The 14,274-nt window shown below is 38.3% G+C and overlaps 1 protein-coding gene across 3 annotated transcripts in view; it reads left to right on the top strand.

Moving 5' to 3' along the window:
* The window catches only part of CSMD1 (CUB and Sushi multiple domains 1), a 1,238,710-nt gene that overhangs the window by 1,173,567 nt on the left and 50,869 nt on the right, over window positions 1–14,274 (top strand). For all 3 annotated transcript variants that reach the window (XM_089531085.1, XM_089531084.1, XM_089531086.1), the window contains exons 56-60: window positions 383–556; window positions 2,985–3,167; window positions 7,331–7,507; window positions 9,076–9,255; window positions 13,095–13,268. In XM_089531085.1, the coding sequence (XP_089387211.1) occupies window positions 383–556; window positions 2,985–3,167; window positions 7,331–7,507; window positions 9,076–9,255; window positions 13,095–13,268 (888 nt within the window). The remainder of the gene's footprint in view (window positions 1–382; window positions 557–2,984; window positions 3,168–7,330; window positions 7,508–9,075; window positions 9,256–13,094; window positions 13,269–14,274) is intronic.

Raw genomic sequence — 14,274 nt, 5'->3', positions numbered from 1 at the left:
TCACAGAAGATAAAATGGGTCAGCCTGACAAACTGAAGGTTAATGGTGGCATGGAATAAAGCTATTTACCAGGAGAAACAAAAATGTAGATAGATAGACAGACAGACATTATAGCTGACTAGCCAAGAGCAAGTACGGCAGCATTGGAATCATGATGATAAGTGGAGCTGGCAAGAAAGTAGTTAATAAATTCAGGAACTAGAAATCAAAAGAAGCCAAGTGGGAGAATGTCATGTACAGTGCAGGTACAAAAGAAGCTAAACTGAAAGCAAATGTCTTGGAAGCTATTCTGCTTAAAAACTAGGATGAGCTTCAAGTAATTGCCTTCTAGGCAAGACTTACATGAACATGTTGTTTTGATCTCCATTTTTTCTCATGGCAGCAATATCTTGTGGGCACCCTGGAGTTCCAACCAATGCAATTCTATCAGGAGAGAAATTTACATATGGATCCACAGTTCACTACTCTTGTGAAGGAAGCCGAACTCTCATAGGAAACTCTAGTAGAGTGTGCCAAGAAAACAACCGCTGGAGTGGAACTCTTCCTCACTGTTCAGGTAGCTGTGCGCTGAATTAACTGCATCCAACCATGAAGCCATAGTTATTAGAAATATTCCCTTGGAACAGGTTGCTTTTTTAAAAACAAACAAATACATATTTGATTTTTCAGTTCAAACAGTATTCCAATTTTTGCAATTTCATTTTTCCTTTTCTCTTTGATTATCCATATAAATTAATATATTATTCATATAAGGATTATCAAATTGATTGTCTTGTGTCTGTAGTGTGTCACACTTCCCACACAGCTGTTAATTTTGTACCGTCACCTTTGGAAAACACTAATCACTTGATGCTTAGAGTCCACTTGATGCTTAAGCCAAGGAACGTGCTTAAGATAATTCTTCCACATAGATTTTCCTTTTTCTGTTCAAAACCATGTTTACCACACAGAAACATGTAACTGGAAATTGTTTGTAATAAAAATATTTTAAAATAAAAAATAAATAAAATAAATCCTGTTTATGGCACAAACAACAGTAATGCAACACCAGTTTTATACAAAGTCCCAATTACAACAAATCTTAGCATATCCAGGATTTTCCTAATAAGGCTTTCCCTTCACTTCTGAATCCACCTTTTTGGGGTCTGGTCAGTGAGTCAGATACTTACAAAAACTTTTCCCATCACTGTGTGTCTCGTGTTACAAGTAACTAGGCCAAATAACTGAGATATGGGCACTGGACATTTCCTGTTCTTAAGGATATCATTAACATCTAAAGCAGAACCAGGAGAAAATATGAGTTTCTGGGGTTTTATGGATAAAATCTTGTGAGTCACCTCAGAAGATTAGCACCATGACATATATTTAAACTGTTTTGTGTGCATGCATATAAAATCAAACATCTGTGAACACTTATGCAGACTAAGAGAGAAAATTAAAGGCCAATTTTAGATCTCTGAAAGGTTAATAAATCATAAAAACGTGAAATAAGGCACATCGTTGAAATCAACATCTTATCCCAAGTTGGTGAAAGAAGAAAAAATATACTTAGTGTTCTGTATGCATCCATAAATCTATACAGTTGTGTGAAATAGAAGATTTTAGCAGATGATCACCAGAACAAATTTCTGAAGTGTGTCTCTTTATCTCTCTGTTACTGTTGGATGACTTCTTGAGTCTAGTTGTCATTGTCCTGAAATCATCCCATAGAGGAGAGGGCCTGGAAGTGATAGCAGATGTATTTTGATTATTCAAGAGACAATAAATTCATAAATTCATTTGAAATTTCATATGAAAGATCAGGGGGAATTGAACTGTGCTCACTGCCTGGTATAAACAGGGCTATGTCACCCCTAGGCCTACAAACCATTGCTTCCCTGTCCCCCCATCCAAAGGTGAAGAAACTTACCTTAATGTAGTTGAAAAGGGGGGGAAAGCAGAAGGAGAGACAAGTCCATGTTTTTGTGGTGTGAAAATGGGATAGACACTACAGGTCTCAGCATCTCCAGTGGGAAATAATGCTTTATGTGCAGCTCTTATACAGTTACAGTAAAAGCCCTAGACAGGTCCATGTTCCCCTAAGCTCCTGTTTGATTTTTTTTAAAGAAATATTTCACCTTTGTGTCCTTTATACCTATGATCTAGAATAACTTAACACAGGGCCCAAACAAACAGGCCAAAATAAAGCTACTTCAGGTCACTTTGGGGGTATGCTGTTTAAATGATGCATGTGTCCTGAGAGGCCAGAAGTTGCACCAAAGCCATGCTCCAGGACTGGAGTGCAGCTTTGGTGCAGCTTCTGGCCTCTTAAGATGTGTGTGCCATTTAAACAGCATGCCTCCAAAGTGACCCAAAGCAACTTTATTTTGGCCGATCTGTATTGGACCCTTAAGTAACTTAATCCAGCATGAAATATCTCTCAACCAAATGTATTCTTAGCAACTAGCTCATCCTGGCATGACTTTATAGCAAGAATATTGGTATGATATTTAGGCCAAAATCCTGTTTGGGGAGGCATAAGGCACAGCAGGTATACTTTTGGTGGAGATTCAAAAGGGCAATAGTGACTAGCTAGGGACAGCAGTTAGGGAGATTTCCTGGTATTTCCATTAGTCATTCAGAGGTTGATTGACTCAAAGATGGAAATGCTCCCTGACGGCCATCTGCTTGCAATTGCACAGTCTGGGAAAAGCAATTTAACAAGGAGGTAGTGTATATCTCCTTGTACATTGTTCAAAAAGTACTTTACACTGGCATAATCCATGATTATGATAATATAAATTGCTAAGAGGATTCTGGCCTCTGAGTTTATGGCTCACACACACGCGCGCACACACACACACTCTAGATGCAGTCCTAATGACACATGCAGTGTTATTTTGCTTTAGTCCCTGTCTCATATTGTCTCTTAGCCAATTCACTTTAAACTGGATTGAAAGATCGTACTAATCATCATTTTTATTACTTACGTTTATACTTTACAGGGAATACCCCAGGGTACTGTGATGATCCTGGAGTGCCATCTCATGGCTCTAGACTTGGGGATGAGTTCAAGATAAAATCCCTACTACGTTTTTCCTGTGAAATGGGTTACCAGTTAAGAGGTTCCTCTGAAAGAACATGTCTCCTTAATGGATCTTGGTCAGGTTTTCAGCCAGTATGTGAAGGTTAGTAGTAACCACAGCAGCATGAGAAGTCAGTTCCAAAAAGGATGAGTGGATTCTCTCGTTGCTATCATTGCATGTAATGTCCCCCCGCATTCAGCTCTCACAGAAATGCTTTCAAATATTAATCACACAAAAGGGTTCTGCATGGGTAAAAGGAAGTGAGGTTATACTTGCCACTGACTTTTTGCACTGATCCAGCCCAACTTGTTGGCTCCCATCTTCAACAGTGGCCCAAAATGTTTTATAGGCTTACCATTCTGGAAGGCAAGGTTTCTTATCTTTTAATTTTTTTTAATTTTTCCATATTGTTTTATTTTAAATTAAGACTTCTAAAATGTGCTGCCTTTTCCTGTGGCCAGTGGTATGGCAAGGGTAGTGGATCCCTCACTATTGTTTCTGCTCTTTTCTCCCATACTGAGTCTGGAAGGATGCTAGTCTTTATGGGTGATCTGGCAGAGAGTTTTGTAGATGGTGCTATGTTGCTCAGTGCAACTTTAGAAAAGAGAAAGAGAATGTTCAAAAGATTAGGAAAAAAGGAAAGGTAAGAAGCTTTGTCTTATGCCAAAAACAACCAAACCTCCTTTTTTTTCTGAATCATTCCCTCCTGCCTGAATCATTTTGCCCTGTTCATCATATGTTCTTTTAGGAGTCTGGTCCAGTGTTCCTCCATTTCTACTTGAACCCTGAAATGAAATAAACAGTGACTATCCCTAGATTGCATATAGGATTCTGTATGTGTGTGTGCATGGTATAATTTTATCAGTGTACATTATATATACAATGGTAAACTGTAAGGTGGAGTCTGGGTAGGCAGCATCAGTACTGTAGCAAATATCACCTATATCACAATCTGAAAGAACTAGGAACCAAAAAAGCAGATAAGAATCCAAAAATTGCTTTCTTTAGGAAACCTAAGCAAATAAGAAAAAGTGATCTGAAAATTCATATCACTTGAATGAAGTTATATGTCCACATATACAGGATGAAAGGCGATGAAGCAAAAAGAATCATATTATTTATGTTTACTGTTCTATGAGACTAATGGAAATTTTCTGACTGAAAAAAGTTTAACCTGTTCTCTATGTAGCACCTGTTAGGGCTGTGAAAAAGAAGGTACATGCAATGGCCTCACATTTTTACAAGCAAACCTGCTGTAACAGCTGAACATGGCTGTAGGCTGATGATCACTCATCCACAGCTTAATGAAAAGTTTCTTGTCTTTTTAAGGTTATAGGCAACATTTGCCTTCAGATAGTGAGGCAGAATTGGAGAAGGTATGGGTGTATCGTAATTTAAGAACAAGAGCAGTAGCATTTTGATCTGGCTTCTTATTTTGTCCTTCCTTAACCTTTCAGTATACTTGCTGAAGTATTATGAATTTCTCCTCTCTTAATTTATTATAAGCATCTGTTCTCTTTTTAAGCCAACAATCCATCTTCCCTTAGTTTATAGCTTATTTCCTACCAATAAAATGATTAACTGTTTTTCATATCTAGAACTGATATAATGCATTTATATCACGTCTCTGGCATGTCTGTGAACATTTTCATACAAGGCCCTATAAAATCCACTTAAAGGTGCCCATATTTTATGACATTTATGGAAGTTTTTGATTCATGAGAAAATGCAGAAAAGCTTTTGAAGGTATACATTGTAACAGAGCTGATTGGAGTCTTAAGTGAAATGGTCAGGCTCATCTGGTATGCCAGCAAAGAAGCTGGCAAATGGAGCTCATTTAAATTACTGGCAGTCAGAGGTGGAATCCTGTTGGTGACCTATAGCATTGTGTCACTTATGCATATGTAAGTCACTTTTTCCACTGAATGGAGGAATAGCTTTCACTGTTGTCCAGTCCAGCATGAGAGTGCCCATGGCTCCTTTTCCTCTTCTGCCTCACCACTGCCTCTGATGCCTTCTCTTCCATCCATCAGTGTAATGAAGGTACTGAAGTTGGCAAATAGGGTCTTGGCCCAAATAGGCAAGGGTTGTGGTTGACTAATGGGACCAGCTTGATAATTATAAAAGTCAATGGGAGAATCAGACAGCAGGTCAGAAATAGGAAGTGCTCAGCAAGTAGAGATCTCTGACTCTAGACTAATTGCCTTGACCAGAATGCACACAGGCAGCCCCACTGGAAAGGAGAGGGAGTTCTGAGAAGTGATCTCCATGATCCTCATATCTTAATTTAGCCATCCATTGCCAACGTCTTTCCCATTGGAGTAGATACCTAACTACAGAAGACAGAGAACTACAGAGAAGCCCCCTTCTCTGGCTAAGTTATATTCAAGGCCCTTTGCAAGAAGGTAAACATTGAATCTTCCTTACCTGAAATGCTTGGGACCAGAAGTGTTTTGGATTTTGGAATATCTGTATTTGCATGAATGTTCATAAAAAGACATCTTGGAAATGGAATCCAAATGTAAAAATAAAATTAATTTGTGTTTCATATATACCTAGCCTTGAAGGTAATTGTATACAATGATTTTGAATGAAACAAAATTTGTGTACATTGAACTGTCAGAAATCAAAGATATCTCTATTGTAGCCCCCATGAAAACAGGGTTGGTTTTGGGAATATTTCATATTTTTGAATTCCAGGTAAAGGAGACATACTAAGAACCTCTTATCTACTATCTGTGGCCTACCATAGTGATTCCAGAAAAGGAATACTGTCCTGCCCCCATAGTGAAACCACACTTTGTACCTCTGCTATCTATATTACTTCACTTGTAGTGGGATTTCTCCTTTAAAATGATGCAGACATTAAAAGCCAGTGTGGCAATCAGGCTGGAGATACCATTTCCTAACCATTTAATTGTGGTTTAAGATCCTAAAAGGAATTACTTTTCTTAAATGCCTTTATGGAGGGCACTGAGCTGAGAACCTGGAGCCATCCTACCAGGTTAGTGTGTTAACTGGGGTATAACTATGAAGAAAAAATGTGAATCTCCTTTAAAAAAAACAACAAAAGAAAACCAAATTACCTGCTTTACAGAGGCAAAGAAGTGGATTTTCTGGGGGAAAAAACATTTGATGTGGAAATGGGTAAATATAGGAACTGAAACAGAGTTGAAATTTCCAGTTTGATTTGTTGTTGAGGATGATGGGAGTATGAGAGAGAGCTATTTGGAGCCAACTCTTCCACTTTCAGTTCTTTCCTTTCTATAGGTTTTTATGGGCTTCTGCCAAAAATGTTACTGCGGCAGCAATTTTCCTAGACTGTCTGTCATATGAAGTATTTGATGGTCCTCACATCCTCCTCTAACCTTAGTTTACCTTGAAACACCTGGGGCTTTTTCCAGATCTGCCTTCCTTGAAAGCTCTTAACTTGTAAGCAAGCCTGTCATCCTTCCACTTCTTTTACCAGTCACCCCATTCTTTTTACCTATTAACTATAACCGGACTTTCAAGGCACACCTTTCAGATATATTCATTTTATGCATACATATCCAAAACTACTCATGGGATATCTGTGGATACAATTTTTGCCTAGTCCACAGCCAGTCTGAGAAGTTTTCACTAGGAGAAGCTTCCAAAGGGGGGGGGGGGAGTTACATTAGAGCACCTTTCTCACACATCTCTAGTTGATACTTTTCCCTATTTGCAAATTGTTTGACTTGAACTGATATCTTGAAAAGGTAAGCTGCTGTCAGCTGAAAGGGATCACCAGAAGGAATATTGCAATGGATACCTTTAATGAGGCCCTGTATTTTGCACAAGGAAGCTGAACAGTTGAACATCAAACATTGGCTTCACTTAGTGAAATTTAATCTTGTTATTCCTGGTATATCCTAGCAGAGGAACTGGTCTGAATTTTCTGCTGTCTATGCATATTTAGGTGTGGAGCTTAAAAAGAAGGGAAATGTTCCTCCTTTCCAGAGCTTTGCATATGTTCTCATTTTCTCTTTCTTTGATTTTTACTGTGTATTTACAAACACATTCAGAGGGGATGTATCTGTACCAGGTGTACCCTAATCAAGTAAAATGGCAATGTAAGCCCAACAAATAAGGAAAATACAACTTCTCAACTTTTGTATTAATAAGTACTATAGCAATGTTACACATGAAACAACTGTACAGCTGTTGTGCTTTCAGTTTTTCTCTATCCATTTATAATAGAAAGCAAACTGATTATCATTTTCTGCCTCCTTCACTTCTGATAGCTGTATCTTGTGGAAATCCTGGAACACCAGCCAATGGCAAGATAATCTACAGTGATGGGATTTCATTCTCCAGCTCAGTCATCTATGCCTGTTGGGAAGGTTATAAGACTTCAGGCCTAACTACTAGGCACTGTACAGCCAATGGTACATGGACTGGCACAGCTCCGGACTGCACAGGTCTGGAATTTAGACCCTGTTAAAAATATGTGTAATAATGGGGAAAGACATACATTTTCAAGTGTTGACAAACCCTGACACTCAATAAAGACCCTGCACTGATGAGAACCTTTGTATTTAGGGGCTTATTCTGTGCAAAATGCACTTATGGTTGTTTTGCATAGACAACAGCATTTTCTTCACAACAGAATTTTCTGTACAGGAATTAACATTTCTGCATTGAAATGTCATTTTCCATTAAAAAAACCAACACTGTTTCCTGTGCAAAAAATGTTGTAGTTGGGTATTTATTTTATGTAAAATTTGTACATAGTTGATTTGCATAGAAAACAGTATGTTCTGCACAGAAATTAATATTTCCACATTGAAATATTATTCCCCATGCAGAAAATGCTGTTTTCTGTGCAAAACAACCACGTAGAAAATTTGTATAGAGTAAGTCGTGAATTGTGAATAGGCTTTGAAAACAGTGGTTTTCAAAGATTTTCTCACAGCAGGAAGAAAAATGCTGAAATTACTTGTCACTACCTTTGGGAAGAAACTTACTGAAGAATTACATCCATAATGGTATGTTTTCTTAGGCTTCCAACTTTAGGTGTCTATAATTTTGTACAGATTACCCAGTGATGGGGCCACATTTAGACACAGATTTCCTTTCATACATGTATAGGATTGTGCTCCTCCTTTTACTGTGCTGCAATCACATATATAGCTGTTTTTCAAAGAGTTCAGTTAAGAATGCTGGACATATCTATGTATAATTATGCACAAGAAAAAAAGATCTTGTACAGTCTTCCCCAACTTGGCACCTTTCAGACATATTGGACTAGAAGTGGCCGAGTTTGATGGGAGTTACTGGCAAAATATAGTCTATCTAAAATAAAACCACCTTAAATCACATGCATCCTATCAGTGCAGTCTTGAATAATGATGATATTTAGTCTTTCAACATCTCAAATGTATTATGAGATTTGCTTAGTGAAGAATAGCAGATTTGTCCAATTATACTTCTATTCTTTCAGCCTGCACTGGAAACAATAAAGATTTGAGATTTATGCAATTATCATCTGGGGAATGCTATCTGCAAAATAAATCAGAAAACAAAGATATGCAGTGAAACTCCTAAAAATGTGCACTGCTGGAAATGTGACCTAGAACTGTAGAAATGTGTTTGGATAGCATTTACTTGGATTTGGGCACCAGGGGGCTTCTGCAGTTTGTGACCACAATTCCTTTTTGAGGATCAGGCATTTTACTCTTAATCCTATGGGATCCTTGCTACACAAGCAAAAGCATCTGGTTATATTTGCATTCCAGCAGGATCCACATCCACCACAACACATACACATGTGCCTGCATCCACATCCACACTTGCAAAATTGCTTTTATTTAGGAGTCACTTTGAGGTTCAACAGGGGGCTGCTTGAATATAAATGTTAACTAAAGAATATAACTTTGCATGCCAAGGTTTTGGACAGTGGTTATTCTTATAGTACCTGTGCACATGTGTTATGAGATATAGCTGTTTCTTCTAAAAATCTCTCCATTTGTCTTGTTTCATCACTCAGTGATCAGTTGTGGAGACCCTGGTGAATTATCAAATGGCATTCATTTTGGAAATGATTTCACGTTTAATAAGACAGTCACCTACCAATGCAATCCAGGGTATCTAATGGAACCCATTGGCCCAACCACAATACGCTGTACCAAAGATGGCACCTGGAACCAGAGTAAACCCATCTGCAAAGGTCTGATCTCTACCCAGCTTATTAATGTTATTCTGCTATTGCTGGATCAATGTGACTTTCACACATTTGTAATGTATATGATTTTTCTCATTTAAAAGCATGGACAAATGGAAAGCCTGTAATGTATCTGGGCTTTGAGAGAGCAACAATAAGTACACAGAAATGAAACTGAGAAAACAAGAAACATGGTAACTATTTAATAAAGCAATTAAGAGCCAGTCAGATTTACAGTCTGGGTTACTAAGCAGGAAGGACACACTCCATCTATGTGTCTTATTGTGAAGGTGGAAATGTAGCACAGAACATGCATATAAGCAGATAAAGGAAGGATACAAAAAGGTAAAAGGAGTCATGGTTGCCTACTACCACATCATAACAGCCATGTTGTCAGAACCATCTAATTCCCCCAATACCCTGTATTTAATAGAACTGGCTGCATAAAAGCAAGGTGTGTGAAGTTTAGCAGGCTACTTCTATAGACATGTCAGTACAAGCAGATAAGTGGCAAACATGTTTGGGTTCCTCTAAAATAATGGTTCGAGTTATTTAAAAAAAAACAACCCATGGTATACATTCTAGCGATGTGATTTTTAAAATATTAATTATATATTGTTATTTTAATTATTACTTACAATTTATATTATTGGTTTAGATTAAAAACTATTAGCACTCCTAACGAAGGAAGAATTTACAGAATTGTTGAGTTATCATTCACCAATTGATTCAACAGTATATTCTGGTTGGGACTCACAACTAGATTTATGCTTATGATATTATTACCTTTTTATACTCCAGATTTCTACCTCTGAGTCCAAGGTGGTGTACAAGGCTGTTTTCCACTTTGTTGTCACAACCACCTCATGAAATAGTTCAGAAGAGAGAGAGAGAGAGAAAAAACATTACTGATTTGACCTAGATCTCCCAAGTACCAGTCTAATATTGTAACCACTTTCTCACAATTGGACAATTCAGCTAAAGTTAATTTGCCCCCACTTTAGAATGAAGACTTGAGAAACTGTAGAAATGGGTCAGCAATTTCCCCATCTCCACTGTGGTCTCCTGCTTCTAAGGGAGGAACTAGGAGGAATGCATGAAATGTTACCATGGAATCATCATCTTCATTCAATAAGAAATTAGCGTAGGGAATATCCACATTATAAAATCTCAGTGTTGACACCACCACACATGACATCTTTCATCCTTTCCTTCTCATTCTGCTCCGTAAGACAGCCATAATGTGAAAATTCTTCTCTGAATTCACAGTTCAGTTGACAGAAAGAGGGTATTGTTTAAATTACTGACAACGGCAGTAAAGTGAAATATAAGTATGCAATTTACTACAAGCACTTTAAATGTATATTTATTTATGTCCCTTCTATTGACTAGCCCTAAGCTTCTAGATCTACCCTAAATCACCCATTCTATCTAATGCATGCTGCATCTCACAAGAAAATGTGGTACATAAGCAGAATGTCCCAGTTCAGTCCCAATCCTGCCCAGATAAAAATATGATCTTGGACTGAGGAAGAACTGGATCTGAGATTACGGAGTGCTGCTATAGTAGTTGACTTCCTGGATAATTGTATTTTGGAGGGCAAGGAGCCATGAACGTGTGGAGATAATGAATATGCTATTGAGGATAGATTATCCAAATGTGTTTTGAGCTAGAAGTCTCATTTCTGGGGAATATGATATAATGCTTTCTTCTCACAATAAGCAACAAAATGGGACACATAGATGCCATTGCTAGTTTGAAGCAGCATAACCCATATTCAATAACATATTTAGTTTTGTCAATTCCTTTGGCACATATTTTTCCATGCTGATTATTGCAGACCATCCTATCCCACTTTCCAAACTGGCTCAGTAAAAAACAACCTCACATGATAATATGTTGAACTGGAACAATTTATCAGACTCTTTACCTCTTGCAGTGAAATTAAAGGGTTTTGAAAGTGTTGAACTTTGGTTGGATTATGCTCATCTTAAAAAAACTGCTTTGTGCTATTCTGCTCTATCTTCATATTTTCAAATAGGAAAAAAAATTAAATTACAGTTTGATGTGCTGCTTTAAAAGAGTTTCTAAATGTTGTCCTTGACAACCATTGTGGAACAGGAAGAATGTCATGGGTTGAAATGCCCTTGGAAGATAAAGAAAAGAATAAAAAAGATTAACCCCTAGCATACTAGTAAAATCAAAAAAGTTCATGCAAAAATTCTAATTAAAGCTATAACTTTTTTAAAGTTAGATATTTCAAAATGCATTTAATGAAGAAATCAGACTGACTGTTGTCAAAAAATAAAGTTACATAGGAAATAAAATATTATGGGTGAGAATAACTGGATCCTTGGAAGGTGCTGGTCAGGAAAAATGCAAAGGGGGTGGATTGTCTCTTTTCATGCAGCCTTTGTCATTCTCAGTATTTGTTGTGAAGACCTGGAAAACCTTCTAGAGGGAGGTTTCAAGTGGCATGGGGGGCTGGTAGGAAATGAAGAAAAGGATAGTGTTCCCTTGGCTCAGGAACTGTGTTGATAAAGACATTGAACCCCTATGAGAGGTTCAACTTAGGGTCGCCATAAGTAAAAAATGACTTGGAAGCAGACAACAACAAGAACAACAAAAAGAAATTATTATATACATAACTTGCAAAGTTTTTTTAGTTTTTTTTCTGAAATAATTTCATTGCCAGTGCCTATGTATGCACAAATCATTGACTAAAGACTGAAGATAAAACAATTTTATATGATAGCATATCTGCATTAAAATTATTTTTGTTTCATCTTTTGTGTAGTGTTTTACCAGTGCTTAGGACTTCATGGGTGCATCATCAAAACACTGAAAAATCATTGAAATAATCACATTTGAAGTTAACTAGTTGCATTTTTCAGTGTCTTCTCAGTGTCCACAGGTATACATAATGTGTAGGTTGGGTAGGAAAAACAAATGATCTGGAAGCATAAGAAACCATAGAAACCATGTGAGTCCCAGTTCTGAAATTAATTTTAGAAAATGTTAGTTAGTGGAATTCAAGAGGAATAGAATACAGAACAAAGTTTATTATGAAGTATAATACCAAGGTTTGAAACTATAGCTGGCATCATGTTGGTGAATTATGACAGGTTACGTCAGACGTACACAACTGTAAAGCAGTTTTGTTTTGTTTTTACAGGGGTGGAACTCTGTTCCAAGCAAACAATAATCCAAACTCCCCCAACCCATTTTTAAGAGACAGAGTTCAACTAGGACTCTGGGAAATAGTGTCAAAATCCCTGCTTGACTATGCAAACTCACAGGGTTATCTTCAACAAGTCACACCCTCTCATACTCAGAAGAAAGCAAAAGTAAATCCACTTTGAACAAACCTTGCCATGAAAACCCTATGATAGGTTTGCCTTAGGGTCCCCCTAAGTCAGAAATGAGTTGAAAACAATAACAACTATTAAAAAAAAAAACCTCATCCATTTCCATGTCAGAGATCAGAGGGATCAGCAAGCTATTTTTGTGTTGTTGTATGTGCTGCAAGAACATCTTCTGCAGGAATTTTTCAAGAACCCCCCCCCCCCCAAAAAAAAAATGCCTCTGCAGATACCTATTACAGTGTATCCAGCCACAGGAAGATATCTGGACTTCTTCCCATTGATCTCCCCACTCTCTGACAATATGGAAATGATTGTGTGTGATGAGAGGGTGCTGCACTTTTTATAAGGTTTTATGGGGGTGGCATTGGGAAGTATAACTACATGATACCCATTCGTCTCCTGCCTCCCTAAAGCAGTATAACAGCCCACAATTTGGGGTTTTTAAAATATCTTCTTTCTCTTCTTTTTTTCCCCAATAGCTATCACATGTGGCCCACCTCCTCAAGTGCTGTATGGAAAGGTAGAAGGATCAGATTTTCATTGGGGATCAAGTATAAGTTACAGTTGTGCTGATGGGTATCACCTTTCCAATTCTGCTATCCTTTCATGTGAAGGACGAGGAGTATGGAGAGGAGAGGTTCCACAGTGTCTGTGTAAGTTTATTAAGATCAAATTATTCATTGTTTAAATTAAATTAACTTTAGCCTCTTTTTAAAAGAAACTGCTACATATACTTATTAGGAAAAAAATAGAACAGAATGTCTTACCAGTTTCCATCTAGTATTTTGTATTTCCCAGTTCCTGTAGCACAGTTGTAGAAGATTGATATCATTTTACTGCCATGGTTCCATACTGTAGAATCTTGGCATATAGTTTTGTGAGAGACTTTGAATATTAAGCACTTGTCCCCATCCCCAAGCTTCGGGATGATAAGGGGCCACCGGTTAACAACACCTGATGCCCTAGGCTAACCGGTTATTCACATGTTTGCATCTCTGCCCCTTGTCACTGGGGGACACTGAATTGATGTGGTCCCCGCAATGCCGACACTGCTACAATCTCAGCACCCCCGTGTCCCCATTGGACTCTCGATCCAGTGCTACGCAGCTCTGGAAACCACGCCCAACAGATCTAAGACCTATGTAACTGCCCTGAAGTTGTGACAGAAAGCTCCCAACCTCAAAAATAGGGAGGGTGGGTGGGGAGAGCCGAGCTGGAATGGCAGCGAGGCCCTAATCCATGTGGCCTTATAAAGGCCTGCTGCCCAATCGCCCTATCAGCACCCTAACCAATCCCAAGAGACACCAGTGCCAATGCTGCCCAATCAGGAGGCACTTCTGGCCCCAGCACTTCCTGGGAGCTGCCAGGAGGACGTGGCTCCCTTTCCGGCCCCCAGCCAGCCAATTACCGGCCTGGAAGCCCCTGCGAAGCATGCCGGAGGCCGGAGCGTGCCAAGAGCCAACCCAACAACTGTGACTCTCCCGGCATGGCAACCAGGCCGGCCCACTGAATTTCTCAGATACAAAACCCAAATTCTCTTCATTCTTTCTGTTGGCCACAGGTCTTCTCCAACTCATTACTAGATTTTACTTGATCTTGTTATTTTAACACCATGTATCCTGTTAATAAATATAAAAATTGCATATCTATGTCAAAGTG

The sequence above is a fragment of the Sceloporus occidentalis genome, unplaced genomic scaffold (assembly GCF_023333645.1).
Source record: "Sceloporus occidentalis isolate IW3139 unplaced genomic scaffold, rSceOcc1.0.p SCAF_6, whole genome shotgun sequence".
NCBI lineage: Eukaryota > Metazoa > Chordata > Lepidosauria > Squamata > Phrynosomatidae > Sceloporus > Sceloporus occidentalis.
This window is presented reverse-complemented; position numbering and strand designations above follow the sequence as displayed.